Here is a 19,960-nt window from a genome sequence, read left to right on the forward strand (position 1 = left end):
CGTGTACTGGTGCACCCTGAATGGAGTTATTTTTTTGGTGTCATTTTGAAAATCAAATCCCATTCAAAGGACGGTGACAGACCAAAGGTGCAACCTACACAGAACCACTGCATGCACAGAAATCGTCTCGAAGTGAAACCTATCAGCGCAATTTATGGGGTGAAAAGCCTGGAGACAGTATTTTTTCTCTCTGCCAGTCACATGACACCCCCGTTAACCTAAACCGCCCCGTGGTCGCCATCACTGTTACCAGGCAAAACACGGCTGGCTGGACCTTTCCTCCATCGCACAGCTTCCCTGCTGCCAAAACAGAGGGACCGAGGCAGAGCGGGGGAGACACGCAGGAAAAGTGTGGGGAGGGGTGAGGTAGTGAGGAGGATAGCGCTGGTGTCTCACCTCCTCCCCCTCAGCACACACCATAAATAGATACAGTGCACACGCACACACACAAACACACACATGCAGCTATCTTCTTTACAATGAATCCTGACACTGGCTGGCTAACAAGCCTCGCTTCTGCTGCGGTCGCTCCCCCGTAGCCGTCCAACCCCCCCCACCCCCCCGCCCCCCCGCCTCCGGTTCAACACGTCTCTCTGTAATGAACTTACGCGGCCACTGATGCGTTTACCGTCTGGGGCTGGTGTGCCAGGGCCGCCGTCCGACGGCAGACACAGTAACGAATGACTAATGGCGCAGCGAGGGGGCGGGAAAAACCATTTCCACAGATGATTATCCGACCGTTTCCTGCACTAACAAATGGTCAGAGGGTGCACGGAACTGGGGGAGGATTGGGGGGGTGGGGAGGGGGGTGGTGAGGGGGTGCTAAGCGCTGAAATAAACTCCCCTTGACTCGTGTCCCAGGGGCGCCATTACCAGTTTTATTAGCGGGACGTTTGTGCGAGTAGTAAGGTGGTAAGTGGTGAAAATACCTCGTGAAAGAACACGACAGATTACCGTGAGGCTTGTTCAGAAATGACTCCAGCGTTAAACGCTCTGACCTCGCCCATTATTTTTTTTTCCATGCAATACCGTTTTAATTTGATCCTGTTAAAGTCTCAAATTGACTTTTGAGTCAAATGTGCCTTTGCTGTGTAGTTTGTTTCTGAATGTGAACGACGGTGCAGCCAAGTTCAGGGTGATAAATTCGCAGCTGGATGATGGAAATTCTTCCTTTTTGTCCCTCTGCTCTTGTTCCTTTTGACGCTGACTCAGCGCCTCGCACTGTAGGGCGCCCCTTCTTTTGGTTTTCCCCTGCCTTATCTTTTATTTCCAGCCTGTCTGGCTCTTGGTTGGTCCTTCTCTTCTGTGTTGTGTAGATTTATGACTGCAGAGCGATTTTCCATCACAAAAAAAAGGAGACAAATGTGACTTTATACAGTAGCGTGTATTTTTAAACGCTGTCCCCAAATGAAACATATCCAACTATGGATGTTCTGTTTGCATTTGATTTCAAAAAAGGGCAACAAAAACAATCTCAGTAGAAATTCTACCAAGATCATCCCTTTTATCATCACCTTTGCAGACGATTTACTCCTTTTTGGTGGGTTTTTTTGGCAAAACGATGTGTTTCTATACCAAATGTTGCCTCAGGCCCCTACTGAACGTGTCCCTCAGGAAGTACTAGCTGCTCCGATCTAAAGCTTCCTGGGAGACATTTACAGTGGCTAACACACGCTGCTGCATTTGCAGGTATACAATATTACATTTCAGAAACATGGTTACAGACAGGCAGGAGCTCTCATGGAGAACACCTCGCAGATCTTGGAGCTCATGAGACAATGACATCACACTTGAAGTGAAGTCACGACGGGGAAAATACTGACAACCTGTTTCATATTACCGCCATTGAAAAAAGGCTCTCCTGTGAGAAGAATTTTATTTGGGGGATTTATTTGGGGGGTTATGTTCAGAGGTTTGATTGGCGGGCAATAGTGCCTGAGAACGACTTTGCTGTTCCACCAGACCTGAAAAGGCGGCAATTTTGTTCTGCACATGTCAAACACAGTCACACGTACACACGCTCAGAGTAAACCACTGTGTGTCCCAGGCGGATAGATCAAGAAGAAACTCTTTTCCCCGGTTCTGACGGCTTCACTGTTCAAGAAAAGTAAATACAAAAATACTTCCGACGACGCATAGCAAGATTCATCATGTCTGTTTGGGCCGGACTGCACATGATAAAACAAGCCCTCTGGGTTTAGGGAAGAGGATGAATTGAAAAAAGAGAGAGAGAGAGGGGGAGTGAGAGAGCATGCTTGTATGCACAACAGGAAGTGCGTCTGACTGGTTACCCTGAACGCTGATGTTTTTATGACCGCACGCAGCCACATCAGCCCGCCAGCAGAGCCCGCTCAGCTCGCCGCCTGACTGCCATGCTTGTTGTGCCACAGACGTTGCTTCCACATGCTGGTCATACTCACACAGAAGGAGGAGAAGGGGCAGAGATGAGGAGAAGAGGAGGAAGAGGAAGAGCAGGAGGTGGAGGAAGAAGATGAGCAAAAGAAGGCTCCCCGGGCTCGCAGGGAGGTGCAGGGCCGGCGCAGGCAGAACCATGAGGAGGGCGAGATGCAGGACGTGACCATGGAGGGCAAGAACTCACTGGGTGGTGTCGGTTTGACTGACGGGAGGATGGGGTAGGGGAGGGGTGGAGTTAGAGGATGAAAAGGAAGAGCAGGAGAGGGTCCTCACACCTGCACCAAAGAGAGGCCACAGTTAGAGCGGCAGGAGCGACTCCGCATTCTTCAGGTGCTTCAGGGCGTCTGAGCTTTGGTGTGAATGAGCTGCTGCTTCTGGATGCATGTTTTTGCATGTATATGCAGATGATCAGGTGCATATATGCAGATGATGTGATCGTTTATTGTGGGTAAACTCAGGGACTGGGCTGGTACTTAGCCAGACTAGCAGGCTTTAACCATCTTCCTAAAACTAAAAGATCATGAAAACACAAGACCCAGGCATCTGACTGAATGCCTCTTTTTCTTTGCCTTTCTTTTCAAACCAGCCTGACAGCTCGACACCCACCAGTTTTCCTTCACTGCTTTTCCTGCACTGCCGCAGGTGAATGGATTGTGGGAGTAAGCCGGAGAACCTGGAGAGAAGCTGCTCAGACACTACTACTATTACTACCACACAACGTTTTGTTTTTAGGAACTCTAAAAAAAACCAAAAAAACAAAATGCTCACATAACATGAAAATAGGTTGAAAATAGGTTGATGACTGATCTGATTTGTATGACTGTTCAGTTGTGAAATGTTTGCGTAACTTTATACACAGCACCACGGGAGCCGCCTGTCATCTGTTCTGGTTTTTTTCTTCTCCCTTTCAAAAATAGGTTTCATTTCGAGCAACTGTTAATCTTAATCTCGATGATTCAGCCGAGAGAGTCTCATGCACGTCGCGGCCAAAGGAAGCGCTCCAAATCTGACTGTCTGAAAATCTACTGAGATGATTAATTAATCTAATGTTTGGTGCCGGGAAGATCAGGAGATTCCCAAAACAGGCCGACCCAAGACAGGAACGCTGAGCTGGATCGGATTCAGTTTTTTGCTACTTTAACACACCAGGGAGTGGAAGTGCAAGTCGGGGTTGAGATACTTTGTGTGTGACAGTAGGTTTTTATATGAGAGAGTTGATAGTTTTCACTTCCTTTGCCAGGCTTTGGAAATTTAAAAAGCCTTCCAATCTGTGCAAGAGATCAAACCCCGACTGTGTTGGAAACATCATCTCAAACCACCAGAACCAAAGCGGCTAGTCAGGATCGTTTAGTGCAAATTAACACATCATTAGCGGAAACCCGCTGGAAGATCTGCGGATTACAAGAAGAACAACAACAGCATCTTCATCTTCATTAACTTGCGGTTGTTGAAAAGATGATGATGGGGGAGGGAAAAAAAACAAAAAAAAAATGGTGAAAGTTTTGCCCCGCAGACGGAAGCAGACGAGCGGCGGAACAAGTAGGAGGTTCAAACTCTGAAGCGGGGACAATGGGCTTCTGTCACGGCGTCCTGCTTTTTTAGAAATCAGAAGCGAATAACACCCTCCTGAGTGGAGAGTGCGTGGGAGCAGTGTGTGGGATGGCAGAGAGGTTTGACGAGAGCGGCTGCAAATTGCAAGAAATCAGGCAAGCGTGTTCTAAATGGCAGCTAAATTACAGGCGAGAGTCCCTGTAATCTGGGGAGTATGGCCGCATGCACAGGTAAGTCACGCCCCCCCCCCGCTTCCAATGTTACATAAAGTTATATGTTGGTTCATTATCACGAGACAAGACAAGAACACGCGTGAAACTTCTCCTAACTGGACTTTTTGCCTTTAAGGAAAAACTAAGCGTGCCGAAGCCAAGACCCAAGTGTACATGGTGGACTGACAAACCACTTACATAAACGCATAAATAAATAACTCGTGTGTGGAACCGTGGTTGCGCAACAGGCCGAAACTGTGAGAGAAAACATGTGTGTGCGGAGGCCGTCCATACGACGCCGGAGGAAACTGTGACTCACTCCTGTTTGATATATAGTTCCGCGTTCACACGCTGCTCCACCATATGTACCCGGTTTTTTTTTGTTTTGTTTTTTTATCTCCGAGTGGGCCATAGTTGCACTTTTAGCAGCGCGGATGTGTGGATGGAACGGCGGTGCCGCTCCGTTGACTCACGCACAAGCGCTTTTGTCGGCAACCGAGTTGCGGAAAAGCAAACAATCCACTCAGCCTCAGCGCTCTTCTTTGTTTTCAGGGTGTTTATTTACAGTTTTGCCTTCTGGCCGCTTGTGGTATTGCAGAATTTAAAAACAAAAACCCTGCAGCGCTAAAAGAACAGAGCCTGCAAAAACAAAGGGGCATAAAATAAAAAAAAAACTATTATGGATGGATTTTAGATTATAAAACCTCTCACTTGTTTGCATTTGAATCAAACCACCGTTACTTGCTGGAGTTTGCCAGAGCCACGGTGCCAGACCAGTGAAGACGGAGGCTTGTTTTCAAAAAGGACAACTCTCGTTCAAATTTCCGCCCATTTTGAGAACACTGGGGCGTTCTGCTTTCTCACATGCACAGATTTATGCATTTATTTATTTTTTATCCAAAACTCAGCTCATGGTGCCAACACACTATGAGTTGGAGTGCCGAGATGAGATCGTACGCTCCTCCACTCGGCAGGCTAGCTGCCAACTCCACTGAGGGCTAATGCCTGAAGGCCACATTGCAATATTAGAGCGGAACCCCTTGGCTGTCTGCGTTCTAGCCGGGTCGAGGAAGAGGATGCCGGAGCATTGTCTTCCGATCAGTTTGCGGAACATAAAGTAAGGCCACTCTAAAGGCTGTAAACATTGATTCGCCGGGGGACTCCAGACACTGAGAGCGAGTGGAAGCAATAAAATCTGTCACGCGGCGGAGGAGAGGGGGCGCGGGTGGGGCGGGGGTGCGACTGTGCCGACGGCATCATAAAGAATCTGGCGGAGGAGGAAATAGAAAGGGGGGTGGGTGGGGCAGGGGGGGGCAACAACAAGCAAACAAATTGATTTAGTGCGTCGTCAGCGTGTGTATTCATCATTAAAGTTTATGAATTCCATTTCGGGAAGGGTGACGTCACGCCGCGCCGCGCCGCGCCGCGCCGCGCCGGGCCGGGGACAAATAAATAAAGCCGGGGAAAGTCCCTGCGAGAGGAGAAGCAAATGGAAAACACCGGCTGCCGCATCTTTTATCGAGACTCAGAGGGAGGAACATAAATTAGGGACGGAAAAAAAAACAGAGAAAGACAGAAAAACTGATGCTGGATGTTACATAATCTCACACACACACACACACACACACACACACACACACACACACACACACACACACACACACACACACACACACACACACACTACATTATCAGAAACATTGTGCTATTGTAGAGGTGATTCCAGGTTTGACCTTTAGCCTTTTTTTTTTCACTTTTTCAGGCCAGATTCAGACGGGAGCTGTGATTGGCTGGAGCTCTGCATTGCAGGACACCATGCGATGTGCTCCGCCTTGCTGTTTGTCACCTTTAAAAACACGTGGAATGTTCAACAAAAGCACCAGTCCGAGCGGGAAGGCAACCCTGAGTGTTTTTTTTTATTTTTTTTAGCAGGAGGCTGTAAACAGAGGGCTAAATAAGCTTTTTCCATTGAGCTCCGTGGATGTCCTGGATTGGCTGTTGGCTTCAAACGTTTGCACGGAACAAACGCGGCGAATCATACGGGCGTCAGACAGGAAGACGACGCCAGAAGAGCGGCAACAGAGAACCGAAAGCTTTGGCGTCTTTGCGCGGATCCTTTCTCAAGCGCTCGCATGCGGCGAAGTCGTTCTCCCCAAACTCCGCTGGCACTTTGTGGCGGCTTTAAGGAGATTAAAATCTCATTAAAAGGGGCTCATTAAAAAGTGATTCCGCGCCGCGGCTCGACGTGCGCGCTTGCTCGAGGGAAAGGGGGGACACTGGTGTGCGGTCCAGTCGGGAAAAGGCGATTAAATTAAATTATTAAATAATTGCGAGGGAAAGACCACATTGATCGTGAATTAGTGCAAAGGAAATATCTGCCGTTCTGCCTCCTGATGCTGTCAATCCCGGCCGAACTGCCCCCCCCCACCACTCTCCTCTCAACGAGGCATTTCTCCTTGTTTTGTTTTTTTTGAAACACTCAATTGTGATCCCGTCTTTGTTTGCCGAACCTCAAAAAACCCTTTCTGCTGCCGCTCTATAATCCCCATCTCCCCCTGCCCCCCCCCACCCCCCACCCCGCCGATTACAGTCACACTTTAATTTCGCCGCCGGAGCCGCTTTCTGCTGAGTCGTCGAGTCGTTCCCCGCTAATAACACTAAAAGCTACAAAGGGCCGCCGCGCGCGTCTGCGGAGGCCTGATAGAGTCGACGCGGCGCGGCAGCACCGGGAATGTGCACGCTTAAGGAGCAGCTCCCTTTTTTTTTCTTTTTTTTCCCCCCTCCAGCGGAGAATATTACAAAATTGTCTAAGAGCTCATTTCACCGAGCTTGGCGCGGATTCCAGAATCCAATGAACACGACTGTGAGTTAGCAAGAAAAAAGAAAAAAAAAAAACCAAGACAGCGCATTGCATGTAATAAGAAAAGGGGATCGGTTTTTCTCTGGTTGCATAGAAAAGAAGCAAGGCTGCATTTGAGGGAAAAGTGCACTTCAGACTGATTAAGAATCTCAGGAATTCAGTCACTAGACAAACCAAAACGTGACATGAAATCTTTCCAAAGCTCCCAATATCTCCCAAATTCTGTCCCACTTTTCTTTTTCTTGCTTGAGTCACCTTTCAGAATGTGCGCAGAGTGCCCCATGTGATGTCACAGAGGGCACTGATACCCAAGTTAACGACAAACAGGCGTTAGTTCTGCCGTGTCAGGATGCCCTCTCTTTGTCTCCTTACCAAACACGCGGAAGATGCAAAAAAAAAAAAACCTGTTCCATCGGGTTGTTTTTTCAATTGCTACGTAACTCCAGGCTCCTCTTGCAGCTGCCCAAATAAGGATTTTCATCATCAATCATATAAATTTGTGTAGCATCCAGAAGAAAGAGCCTCCTACTTTTCATCCACGTTTGCCGAGTTGCTCAGCGTCAGCGGGACGACATCCCGACAGGAGCCGTCCTCGTCCTCCGCCTTCCCGTTCGCCGTGACCAGGGGCTCCAGCTGCCCGTTGACCGCGGCGTCCGGCTTGGTGCTGTTCTCCAGGTTGAGCAGGTTCAGGTAGGACTCGGCGCAGTCGCCGGGACCGGAGGCGAGGCCCGACGTCAGGAGCGGCCACGACGGCGTGGAGGTGATGAGCTGGTCCAGCAGCGTCTGGCTGTGGCGGCTCTTCAGGTCGAGGGTGAGGGACCCGACCGGAGCTGCTGCAAAACACAGACGACAGAGGAGGGGGGGGGGGGGAAATCTGCATCTTAGAAGCAACAATCTTAATGAATGGAAGCGCGTGAATGTCAATGAAATTTAATCTTGAGCGCTTGTCCTGTTTACTTTTTTTTTTTGGTTGAAAGTTGTATTGCGGTTCGATATTTCTCATTGCATTTTCTTTTCATTTTAAATCGCTGTGGCGTCAGGTAATGTAATGTGCTGACTGATGTTACATGGATAATTACATGAATTTTTTTGATTGATGAATGAGGACCCCAGGTTTTGCCATGCAAAATGGGGATCTTAAAAAAAAACAACTCAAATGGTAAACAACTCAGTCAACACCAGGGCGGCGCTCTCCTCACCGTGGCCGTTTTCCTGGAGCTCCTGCTGGGGCTCGCCAGGCGGGCTCCTCCTCGGCGAGTGGGCCTCCAGCTCCTTCAGCTGGCGGACCAGCAGGGCCAGGTGCTGCAGCAGGTCCCTGTTCTGCAGCAGCAGCTGGTGGACGCGGGCCTGAGCCTCCATGCGGGCCGTGCTCTCCGCCGCCATCTGATCCTTCAGCAGCTGCACCTGGAGCCGAGGCAAAGCAACAGGAGGGGGTTGAACCGCATGGGGGACAACTTTCAAAGTTGCACAAACTCTACCTGCGACAAACCCCCTACACAAGCACATTCGTGACTGTACTGATCGACCCACCAAATCACCAAATCACGTCTCAAAACCCACCCCAATGAAACTGATTTCAACGTTAATCGTTTCTTCACTTCGCCATCTTCAATTTCACTTCTTTTGATTTGCTTGTTTTACTGTAATTTTTTTTATGTACCCCACATTTTGAATTACTTATAGTTTTGTATGCACTGTTTTTATTGTTTTAATTGCCCTGTAAAGTGTCAAATCAAATCAAAATAAAATAAATAAATAAATAAATAAATAAAAATCATCATACGGTCTGATTTTTGTTTTTGGTTGCACTGCACGACGCAAGTTGTGCACGTGACAACATTGTTGAAGCGCCCGTGAGCACAAACGTATTATTCACGCCTGCCTTTTCATATCAGCTGCACGTTGTTCCTCTATTACCGCACTGCTGCTGCCCTCTAGTGGAACGAGTTTATTAACTCGTAAATGAATCCTGTAAAATGTGTTTTATCCTCGCTTGACTGATTGAGGCGCTGTATGAAGACATTGGGTTAGGGTTTAGGGTTAGGGTTAACAGGCTAACCCTAACCCTAACCCTAACCCATCTGGGGGAATTAATAACAATTCCCCCAGAATGCGTCCAACAGAAAGTGTGCTAGCATAAAAGGGAAAGACAGAGGCTGTAGGTGTAGAGAAGTTTAGAATGTGTCGTCTGTGTTCTCAGCGCGAGTCAGTCAGTCAGTCAGTCAGTCAGGCAGTCTGGCAGCGGGGGAATTAATTAATGACACAGCTGAAGGTCTGTTACATGAAACTGTTAGCATGCGGCTGAATTGAGTGCAGGAGCAATTATCTGGATTGCGTTCTTCCAGTGAGGGTATCGATCTGTAATTAGCTCGCCGGTGGAGCAGAAGCCGAGGCTGGAAGCAGGAACAATAATGCTAATCTCATCGATGCTATCGCTAAAGGGGTAAATAGAAACACGTAGGAGGGCCTGTGACCGTGTGTGCGCGCGTGTGTGTGTGTGTGTGTGTTCAAAAGGGCATTTATTTAACTAGGTTGTGTGCTTTCATCCAATCAGTAACGCTTATTAAATATTCTAGTTTTCCCTTCAATAATATGTATGCTTTTAAAGGACCCGTGTCATGCAAATGCCACTTGCCAAAGTTGTATAAGTTGTAAATTCTGCTTCTTGTGTTTGCCCCGCATCTCAGAAAGGATGTCGCGCCCCTTTGTGATGTCACCAAGGAAATTGCCACCTCTCTGACGCAGCATTGTTTTTTGTTACCTTCCAAACATTTGCGATGTCTGACAAACACACAAAGCTAAAAAATCAGGCTTTTATTTTGCAGTTGGCTGAAAACAAAGGGCTAAATATCCTGTTTTCTCGAGAGCGATGTTTTGGTTTCTTGGATAGATGATTTTGCACAGTTTCTCCGCTGCAGTCTGGGATGCCAAGTCTAGACTCTTAGCCACACACGCGACCTTGGAAGACATTTTTTCCTCCCACGCCTTTGGCTCTGGGTCGTCCCGCTGCTCAATCTCAACCGTTTGGCCATCTGCTGCTGCTGCTGCTGCTGCTGCTGCTGCTGCTGCGTACCTGAGCGACGGCCACCTGGGTGTGCTGCTGCTGCTGCTGCAGCTGCTGCTGCAGGAGCTGCAGGTAGTGCTGCGACGCCAGCGGGGTGAGGGGCTGGGAGCCGGGGCTGCCGGGGACCAATCCCTGGGCCGTGACGGTGAAGACGGAGCGCCGGTCAAAGTCCTGCAGGACAGAAAAATAACAGAGGAAGAGGGGGTTGGGCCGGTGACTGAGACAGCGGTGAGGAGGCGTTTGGAAGTTTTTGTTTCGGTTTGTCCAGAACAACACAATGGGCCTCGGTGATGGGACCGCCGGAGCCATTAGTGCTGCCACTCTTGCATTCCAGAGACATAATAGGAGCTATTTTTAGAGGCCAGACACTAGAACACTGGAATGCAATTGATGAGGAAAAGGTTTAGAACCCCCCCCCCACTCCCACCCCTGGTCCTCTGAGTCCGAGACCCCTCGAGTCCCTCAGACTCATCCGCCGGCTCATTAAAACGCCAAACCCTGCTTTATCCGAGCAGCTGTGACGCATGCTTTCCTCCACTAGAGGGCAGCCCAGCCCACTGCAGAATCCAGTCGAGGGCAACAGTCTTAAAGTTATCAGCTTCTTCTTTATACTAATGTTCCTGCAAACACTGATGGAGTTAATTTAGGTTATCTCTGTGTTTTTCTTTAACTGATTTAAAGTGCGCTAGGGCGTTAAAAAAAAAAAAAAAAAAAAATTGAAGTCGCAATATATATTCTATTGACCTATGTTTCGTTTTCTATTTACAAAGACTAATGTTTTCAAACAGAGACGCTGCTCTGAAAAACTTGGATTGCCAGGCAAGTGTGGCGTTGATGATTTCCCGCCTCGCTGCCCCAGACGGACTGTTGTTTTACAGCCAATGAGAAGCAGCGGAGCAGGAGGGAGGTTGTGTATTTTACAGTACGCGACACAATGAAGGTGGCCCTGCAGGTCGGCTGATGACGTCGATCGGGCTCAACATTTGTTTTTCCTCCCAAGTCACGGGAGGATCTGGAACCTGCACTTGGGAATCGCTGTTGAAAACAGCAGGTGCACGCTGCTGATGAATCATCCTGTGAGAGAGTGTGTGTGTGTGTGTGTGTGTGTGTGTGTGTGTGTGCGTGCGTGCGAAAAGCGACGGTTAAAAGCAGTCGTGCAAACTTGGTGTTCATAAAAAAAAACTTGACCAATGGCCTGGCTCAGAGTGCCAACGCAAACCAGCATCTTCTCCAACCCGGCTCCTTCTCCTCGGTGTGGCCTCTCATTATTCCCCCCCTCACATTCCTCCCCTTGCTCCTCCTCGCTTATCTCCGCAGAGCAGATGTTTCACCGAGCCCTCCATGGGATTATGGTGGCATTTCTCACAAATCAAAAGAGAGAGCACGCCGGGTTTTTTCTTCTTTTTTTGGGATTAGACGCACCCCCCTCCTCCCCCCCCCCTTCCCCCCCGACACCCCCGACTCCTCTTCTCACCAGCAGTAGTGTTCAGGTTCCCCCCTCTCACCCCGTCCTCCCCCGCAGCTGCGCGGTGGTGACAAATCCAAAGGAAACGCATTGTGGCCGAGCGTGTGTGTGTGTGTGTGTGTGTCTGTGTGTGTGTGTGTGTGTGTGTGTGTGTTTGAGTCTGAGGGCCCCTGAGAGAGAATCCCCAGCTGCCGACGTCACAAGCGTGATTTAGGAAACGCGTGTGTCTTACGATGACGGTCTGGCCCGGTTTGACCACGTTGAGCTCCGCCAGGCTCTGCAGGATCTCGCCCAGCGCCTTCTCGTTCAGCGTCGCCTCGTCCCCTCGCCGGCCGCCGCCGCCGCCGCCACCGCCGCCCTCTTCCTCGCCCTGCTCGCCGCCCGTCAGCTGCTGGCCTGCGGAGGGGAAGGGGTAAAATGTAGCGGGTTGCTCATATTAGTGTTGCTCTATGTGTTTAAAGTCACATCATATAATATATCATGCGCTGCAAACGTAGAGCTAATCTTTTCCAATTAGGAAGACCTTTAAAAGCTTTAATGAATGATCTGTTGAATGCGTGATTGTACGCGCAGATTTTAATCCCAGCCCAACAGAAAACTAGCTTGGAGAAATCTTTCGTGTCAAAAAAACAGCGCTGACCTCATGTGTTGTTGTTTTGTTTTTTTTTAAAAAACAACCAAAGCTGAAATTATTGTCATTTGCAGCACGAAGCCTGGTGCTTCAACGCCGCCTGCACGCCTCACGACTGCGGCACCGCGCCACAAAGCCCCTCATTTGCTCTGCAAATTACACTCATTAGTGGTCACTCAGGCGAGGACCCTCTCAAGGCGCCCGGCGCTTTCAGAGCCCTAATCACGGAGATGTTTCTGTTGTCCCTCCCTCCCCCCGTCGTTAACCTTTTGTTCTACAAACAACACAAGGTCAAAGAATTTTTTTTTTGCATCGTTGCTGTCGGAGTTGTTAATGTAATTTTAACTCCTTTGTCTTTCTTATAATTGTTAACCCACCGGTATTGTTATCACCACCATTTCCACCCAATTTTTTTTTAAAAACTTATTTCAAAGCCACTTTAAGACACCCAACACTACGCTGTTTTGTTCTGACTGGAACAACTCACCTTGGCTGCCGGGTTCCTCCGAGGACTTGTCGCTCTCTCCGCCCGCCTGCCCGTCGGCGTCCTGCTCGGCGTGCTGCAGGCTGAGCTTGTGGCAAACCTCGAAGGCCTGGCCGATGGTCCGCACGATGCGCATGGCGTGGGTCTGGGGGGGGGGGGGGGGTATTTGTTGTAGGGAGGGCGGGTGGTGATGGAGTAGTTAATGGAAGAAGTGAAGAAGCCTTATTCACACTCACAAAGGTGTTCTTTTTTTTTTTAACTAACACACACACACACACACACACACACACACACACACACACACACACACACACACACACAGATAAAGAGGTAAAACACATCTGTCCTCCCACCTTCTTCTTGGACTTGAACACGTTGCACCTGAAGGAGTTGTTGGAGCCGTCTCGGGCAATGTAGCTGAAAATCTTCAGGTCCTGGGAGTCGTGTGACACGTAGAAAATCCTGGGGGGAGGGGGGGGGAGGGGGGAATAAACAACCAAATGAGACAGATTTTTTTCATCAGCGGGCGCGGCTGCTCGGCACGGAGGTTCAAGCTCTGGACTTTACGAGATGGGAAACTGGCGAAACATCATCAGAGTCGTTAATGGAGTTGCGCCACACCGAGAGTCACCAGCCACACGCAGGCGGCGGAAATAATGACATTTAACGCCAACGGGCCCGAATAAGATCATCGCAGAGATACATCCATAATTAACAAAAGCACACACACACACACACACACACACACACACACACACACACACACACACACACACACACACACACACACACACACACACACACACACACGATTCAAACCACCAAATGGGATTTTTTTTTTCCCCCAAGAGTTAAAGGCGGCTCTCGCAAGCTGTAATCATTTCTCACTGCAGCTTCTACACACAGCTGTGGAAAAGTCTGAACGCAGCTCAGCTGATGGACGGAGACGGAGTGCGACCGTCATTAGCGTCAGATCTCATGCTTAATCTGTGAACCCGCGGTAATTACGTGCTTTTAAAACGCCACAAAAAAAACACGCTCCCCGCGTGCGCCATCGATAATTCAAGGAGGCGGCACGAGCGGCATACGCTCCACAGTTTACAGCACATTATAGCACATTAGCGGTGCATGTCAGAGAGCGTGGGGGGGGGGGGCGTCATTCGGATTCCGCTGCGGGTTAGCCGTTAGCCGCAGGGTGCTTAGTTGCTTTGCTTTGGTTTGCTGAGAGATTATTTTACAGGAAAAGTCTCGAATCACAGGCTGAACGTTCCCGAAGGTTAGCTTAACATTTCAATTTTACCCAATTTAAGGCATATATTTCCAAGGTTATTTCCATCCGTTAAACTCCAGAAGGTTTCTTATGCGAGAAGATGTCACTCAAACTTCAATATTTTTTTTTTTTCGCTAACTGGCCCCTTAACGCCCACACATCCATGTCAGAGAAGGAGCGGCGTGACCGACCTGTATATGGGATCTTGCATGATCATCATCTTGTTCTCGTCCCAGGCCCACTCTTTCCTCTGCGGCAGAGACAAGCGGCCGTCATGAAGCTGAACTCCCTGTCGCCCACAACTCAGGTCGCAAACGACGACCGCAAAACGTTTTACCTTCTGCTTCTTCCTCAGGGTCACCTTGACGCCATCCACGGACACCATGATGCCGACCTTCTTCTTTTTGATGTTCTTTGCCTTGAACTCATACTGGAAGCAGATGGAAACGACGGCATTAGAAACCAGCAGATCACGAGCTGGTTCCCTCCCTCCCCCCCCCCCGACTGAACACAATTGGCTTTATTTATTATTTGTAACTTAGTGACATACAATATTTACAACTATCTAGTGTTTGTCAAGTAAAAGTAATAAAATAAAAGCTACATGACAGGCTGTGAATAAATGAGAGGCGTCTTGACAAAAGCACGAGTGGGTTTTGAAGACTTCTTTTAAAACCACAGTTTGCTGGTGTAGCTAACTGTAGCCGACTAAAAATAGCAGCCAATGGCTATAAATGGCCAAAATTATTGCTAAAAATAAAGAAAACTTTGAAGAAAAATTTGAGAGGCTAAAAACTGGCCAGGTTGTGATTATTTCAACGGTTGATTCGATGAAACGTTTCAAGACAATAAAGAGATACGGCAGCATTTTCCCACCGTCACCCTGACTTGGAACGAGAACCAGCGCTCAAAAAGGTCACAGCAGCCAATTACGGCCCGTTTTGCCTGATAATGCGAAGCCAAGAGCGTTAAAAGCGAAGGGTTTCACTTAATTAACCCCTGCAGCTGATAACTATTCCAACCCAACTGGCCTCCGCGGCAGGAAAATAAATAAATAAAAATAAAGTGCACGCCAGCTGAATTAAACAGCAGCAGTCTTAAGTGGAAGGAGCCCGAGGTTGCAGGTTTGTCTGCTGAGTGGAGCGACAACAGCTGCGTCGGCGCTGAGTGACTAACGTGTTTGCTGCTCGTCAGCTGGCCGGGGCCCCCTCCACTCAGGAGTCCGGCCCGTCGGCTCGCATTAGACTCATTTTAAAACATGAAACAGCTCGAGTTCAGCTCGCGTTGGCTCCAAAAAAAAAAAAAAAACGGGGCGAGGCCTGGCGGCGGGACGTCGAGGCCGCAGCTGCAGCGGCTCTCCTGTCGGCGGCCGACGCCGGCAATCGGGCGATAGCCTCGTCAACGCTTTGGTTCCTCTGCCGAGGAGTTGTTCATTTACATCGCAGTCGTTTTAACTGCAGGTTTGGATTTTGGGTGTGGACTTTGAAGAAAGGACGCCAATTGTTTGTCACCAATGAACAGGTTAGAAAGAACTGAAACGCAAGGTTTCTCTAACACACGCACAAACAAGATAGTATAGTATATCAGATAGTAGAATTAATAATGAATAGCACTGTTAATATTGGATGGAGAAGCACGGCTACCTCTGCTGGTGTTGGCACTGTTTTTGCAACTTAAGCCACAGTACGCAGAAATTTGAATTTACCTGAAAAAAAAACAACAACAACAACAACAACAACAACAACTTGCCAAATGTTTGTTTCACGATTATTTTGTCTGAAACTTCAAACCATCTCAACAAGTCTTATTGTGACAACGCCGACTTTCAAACCAGCGGTAACCATTAAAGTGCCTGCACTTCGAAACCACCCCCACGTATAAATAAAGCATAAGGTGGGCAAATGAAAAGACTGTGTTCCTTGAAGGGAAAAGGGGTCGGGGGGGGGGGGGGGGGGGGGACCGTCGGAGTGAAGACGAAGCGAAGGTGCAGCGAACACGAGGGGACGCGGGTCGTCGTCCCGGGGAAACCGTGCGACCTTTGTGTCCAGCTGACCAGAGGACAAACCCAGGACGCCACGCTCATGACACGGCCTCAAACGCATACGCACACTGACATAGAAAAAAAAAAACTAACCTTGAAATTGAAGAGCTGAATTCTGCTTTTTTTTCAGCAGCGTCATTGTAACCTCGTTTTTCATACATACGCATGTGTTTTTTGTTTTTTTGTTAAAATGCACTCTAGCTTCTTAGTTTCTTAGCTTCCTTAATGATTACAGTTCTGGCCTCTAATTATACACAAGTGAGTCCTGAGAGAGCTGATTAAGTGGGAGGGTGGGTGGGTTGTTTTTTTTTTTTGTTTGTTTTTTTTTTTCCGGAGAGGCAGAGGAGGAGGCAGATGGTAGCCGAGTGGTGGAGGAGGAAGAATGAGGAAAAGGTGGAAAGACGGCAGCGATGCGAGATTAAAGCGGCCGCTGCGGAGGCAGCCTGACCTACAAATCACAGGCAGCAAGCACAACACTGCGGTGAAGCGTGCAACAACTTTTCATTGAAAAGTCTTCATTTTTCTATCAGGTTCCGTCACCTTGCCGACGCCCTCTGCTGACACAGAGTTGTAAAAGTTCTGATGATGCAAAAAAAAAAAAAAAAAAAAAAAAGCAATGTTTTTTTTTCCTCCTTCGTGCGGAATGTTCAATATTTCATGCCTACTACGTGAAATTACTGGCATTTTGAAGGGTTTGAAATATTTAAGATGGAAAGGCGCCTTCCACCGTTTTCCCGTTGCCGTCGCAGGAACAAGATAATTAAAAGCTCCTGACAGACGTTTCCCTCAACAACCCCTGTGTCAGGTTAAAAAGAAGGAAAAAAAAAACCCAGCTCGACGAGAAAGAAAAGAAAAACACCGTGCAGAGCAACCCGGTTGACGTGAGGAACGACTCGGGGATTATTCTGGGCCGTATTACGGAGGTAAAACGCGGGCCGAGCTGTCGGGCTTAAAGTTCCACGCTGCTCAGTTGGAGTTGGAACAAACACCTTCAGCCACACCTTTGATGTGTCGAGCGCGGAACGTGCGGCCCGCAGCGCGAGGGGCGCCGGGAAAATTCTTCTCGGCGCGGCGGCCCGCGCGCACTCGAGCGGGCCGGGCCGGGCCATCAATCGTCAGTGACGGCAGAACGGCTCTCTGAAAAAAAATAAATAAAAACCAGGGAAATCGAGATGTTTCTCTCTTGACTTTCACAGAGAGAAAAAAGTCAATTGTCGCTGCTCGTGCGGCGTCATTCATAAAGAGCCCGCGAGGACAAACGACAACATCGGGGTGAGTCATAAATGGGGTTAAGTTCCACTTTTTCAGTGAACTACCCCTTTAATTACCAGCCAAAACCATTTGTTTCCGCCACCGCAAGGCCGGTCCGGCCCAAAGAGTCGGTTGACTTCCTACTTCATTATCCCGCAGGAAGGGTCAATACAAGCACAACGGCTGGGAAACAGCCTTCTGTTTTCTTCTCCGGGCACCCTGTCAACAGGCTCCAGCTGAAAAGCCTCCGACTTGATGGTGAACATTATTTGGTTGGACCGTTGAAAAGGTCATTGGGGTTTTTGTTTTTTTTTTCCTCCTGCCCTTTTGTAGATATTTGATAGTGGATATAAAAAAAAAAACAAAAACAACCCAGGATGCAGCTTTTGGAAAGCAAATCATGGAATAAACCCCGCCCACTCTCCTTTTGTCGCCCTTCAAAAAAAGCAGAGGAATTCAGGAGGAGTGCATTGTGGGCCGCTGACGCTCACAGTGGTGCGGCTGAATCCATACTGGAGCGCACAATGGGCCCTATGGATCGCAGCCTAGCAACCCCCCTTTCATTACAATTCCCCGGGATTTTAGGGAGCTTTCAAGGAATTTCATCCACCCCCCCCCCCCCACCCCTCCACCACCACCACCACCACCACCACTACCACCAGCACCACCAGCACCAGTTAGACGCACAAAGGGAAGACTGTTGGGAGGAAAACTGAGCTGAGGAAAACAGCAGTGGTCCAACCATTCAACAGAAATCCCGGGCAGCAGTAGAACTAATTCTGCTAGAATCCGCTTGAAATGCTCTCCGACGGTGGAGACAGATCGCACGGGGAGCGAATCCGGGCACGGCTGTTGTCCCTCGCCGCGTGCAGGCTAGTTTTTACGGCGAGGGGCGGAGGCAACTCCCGAGGAGACAGAGAGGCCCGAGCCGCCAAGGTGACCCGGCGCGCCGCATCTTTAGTCCCGACACGAGCGACAAAGGAGCGAGAAGGAGCCCCGGCGAGACAAAGACCTTGGCCCGGATCCAGCATTCGGACGTCCCACTGAGAGGGGCAGCAGTGTATGAAAACAGACAACTGTTTCAAATGCGAGCGACGTGCTGGACTTTTGCGACGCTCGCTAGTGCCTGTGTGTGGTTTCCGCTTGAGTGCAGGTGTTTACGGAGGGCTGGAGTCGCGGGCTCCAGTCTGCCAGCAGCAACACCCTGGGTCCTCAGGGAGACGGCGCGCTGGCAGGAAATAGCCCACTTTCACGGCTGTTTATCAGCGACTTCTGCATGAATTAAAAGCAAGAGTACGAAACGGAGCCGAGGCCGCGGCGTTGTGAAATACCTCTGGCGCGTCAGGTCTCGGTCGCAGAAGAAACCCAGCGAGTGCAACAGCACCGGGCTCCACTTCCTGGAGATAGATCGCTTTCCATTTGCTCCGCTTGCCACAGCGTTAACAGCGCGCGACAGACACTATCGACCTATTCCGGGGTCGCGTTAATACGTCTGGACGGAGTCGGGAGACCAAAAAAAAACCAAAGCCGACGAAACAAAAACCTCGTCATCAAGCCCGTTCCATTAGCTACCCAACACTGATCCTCGTTAATCTGGAGTTTAAGCCTCCGACGGCTGAAAAGTTTTTTGTTTTTTTTTATTCGGGACACAAATTTGGGATGACTCAGCCGCCGGTTCTCGGAAAGGCAAATTCATCGCAGCGCAACAGGACGGGGCTGAGGGCCGGAACGGGCCCGGGCAGGGACTCCTTGAGGTTGTCCGCAGCGAGAACGGAGCCACGCCTGAGTGGCTCGCTGACGGCCGCAGCGGGAGGACAGCCAGTCCCAGAGCGCCGACGCCGGCCACTCAGGCTGAGTCACACGGGACAGAGAGGAAACACAAAGGAACAAGCTAAGCATGCCAAACAGTCACTCTTGGGTGATGTTGCAGGCGCGGGGGAGAAACGCAACCGAGAGAAGAAAAAAAAAAAAACGGCTTGGCCTACAGGTTCAGTTGTTTAATGACGAAACCTGGAAGTGACGTAACACCGGGCGATAATCCCGTCAGAGGCAGCGGGAAGCTGAGTCAAGAAGACTTGAAAGCAAGAAAAGCAACACTTGCAGTCGGAAAACCCCCTCCCCCCCCCCGGCCCAAAATCCTCTGGCAGCGTTCAGAGGGCCAATCACAGCATCCGTTCAACACGTAGCTGTGAGTCACAAGAGATTCAAGACTTGGCACCGATTTGGCAAAGATTCAGATTATTCTGGTCCGAGTTGTGGAACATCACTGGCGACAACGCACAAAGTCAAACCCCAAAAGGTTCTTTTCCCATTTGGAGACATTTCAGCACCTGACTTCCAAGATCCCAACAAACTTCAACTTCACACAGAAGGTTCCCACTTTGCTCAATCGCCAACGAAACGGTTTCACTTTCGCCAAACCCTGACGTTCAGACACGCACAAACAGGTCTGGGTTTGCGATGCTGGAAATTACCCCGGCGAGCCGAACGAGGTCCCGCATGACGCTCGCCCAGGTGGGACGCCAGTGCGGCGTTGGCTGGAGAACTCGAGTGTTTCCTTTTCGCTGAACTCACTGAACGTGGTGCCAGCCACGGGAGGTACGGACGTTCGTTGCAAGCTGGGTATTTCCATGCAGCTCTTTTTTCCCCCTGCCTGAGGGCGATACTCAACGAAGCGTCCCGCTCTCTGGGGACAAGGTTTGAGTTCTGGGATATG

The 19,960-nt window shown here is 49.5% G+C and overlaps 1 protein-coding gene across 2 annotated transcripts in view; it reads right to left on the reverse strand.

Annotated features, from left to right (window-relative positions):
• LOC142880148 (carboxyl-terminal PDZ ligand of neuronal nitric oxide synthase protein) overlaps window positions 1-19,960 on the reverse strand; it is a 35,668-nt gene that overhangs the window by 2,626 nt on the left and 13,082 nt on the right. The window contains exons 3-10 of one of the 2 annotated variants that reach the window (XM_076013847.1): window positions 14,290-14,382; window positions 14,144-14,202; window positions 13,036-13,144; window positions 12,686-12,827; window positions 11,800-11,963; window positions 10,112-10,273; window positions 8,238-8,442; window positions 7,568-7,868 (exon numbers count right to left, since the gene is read on the reverse strand). In XM_076013847.1, the coding sequence (XP_075869962.1) occupies window positions 7,568-7,868; window positions 8,238-8,442; window positions 10,112-10,273; window positions 11,800-11,963; window positions 12,686-12,827; window positions 13,036-13,144; window positions 14,144-14,202; window positions 14,290-14,382 (1,235 nt within the window). Of the gene's footprint in view, window positions 1-7,567; window positions 7,872-8,237; window positions 8,443-10,111; window positions 10,274-11,799; window positions 11,964-12,685; window positions 12,828-13,035; window positions 13,145-14,143; window positions 14,203-14,289; window positions 14,383-19,960 lie in introns of both variants that reach the window. The other variant, XM_076013846.1, reaches the window with a different exon arrangement.

Source organism: Nelusetta ayraudi, unplaced genomic scaffold (assembly GCF_046127955.1).
Source record: "Nelusetta ayraudi isolate G7.1 ecotype Tasmania unplaced genomic scaffold, CSIRO-AGI_Nayr_v1 ptg000160l, whole genome shotgun sequence".
Taxonomy (NCBI): domain Eukaryota; kingdom Metazoa; phylum Chordata; class Actinopteri; order Tetraodontiformes; family Monacanthidae; genus Nelusetta; species Nelusetta ayraudi.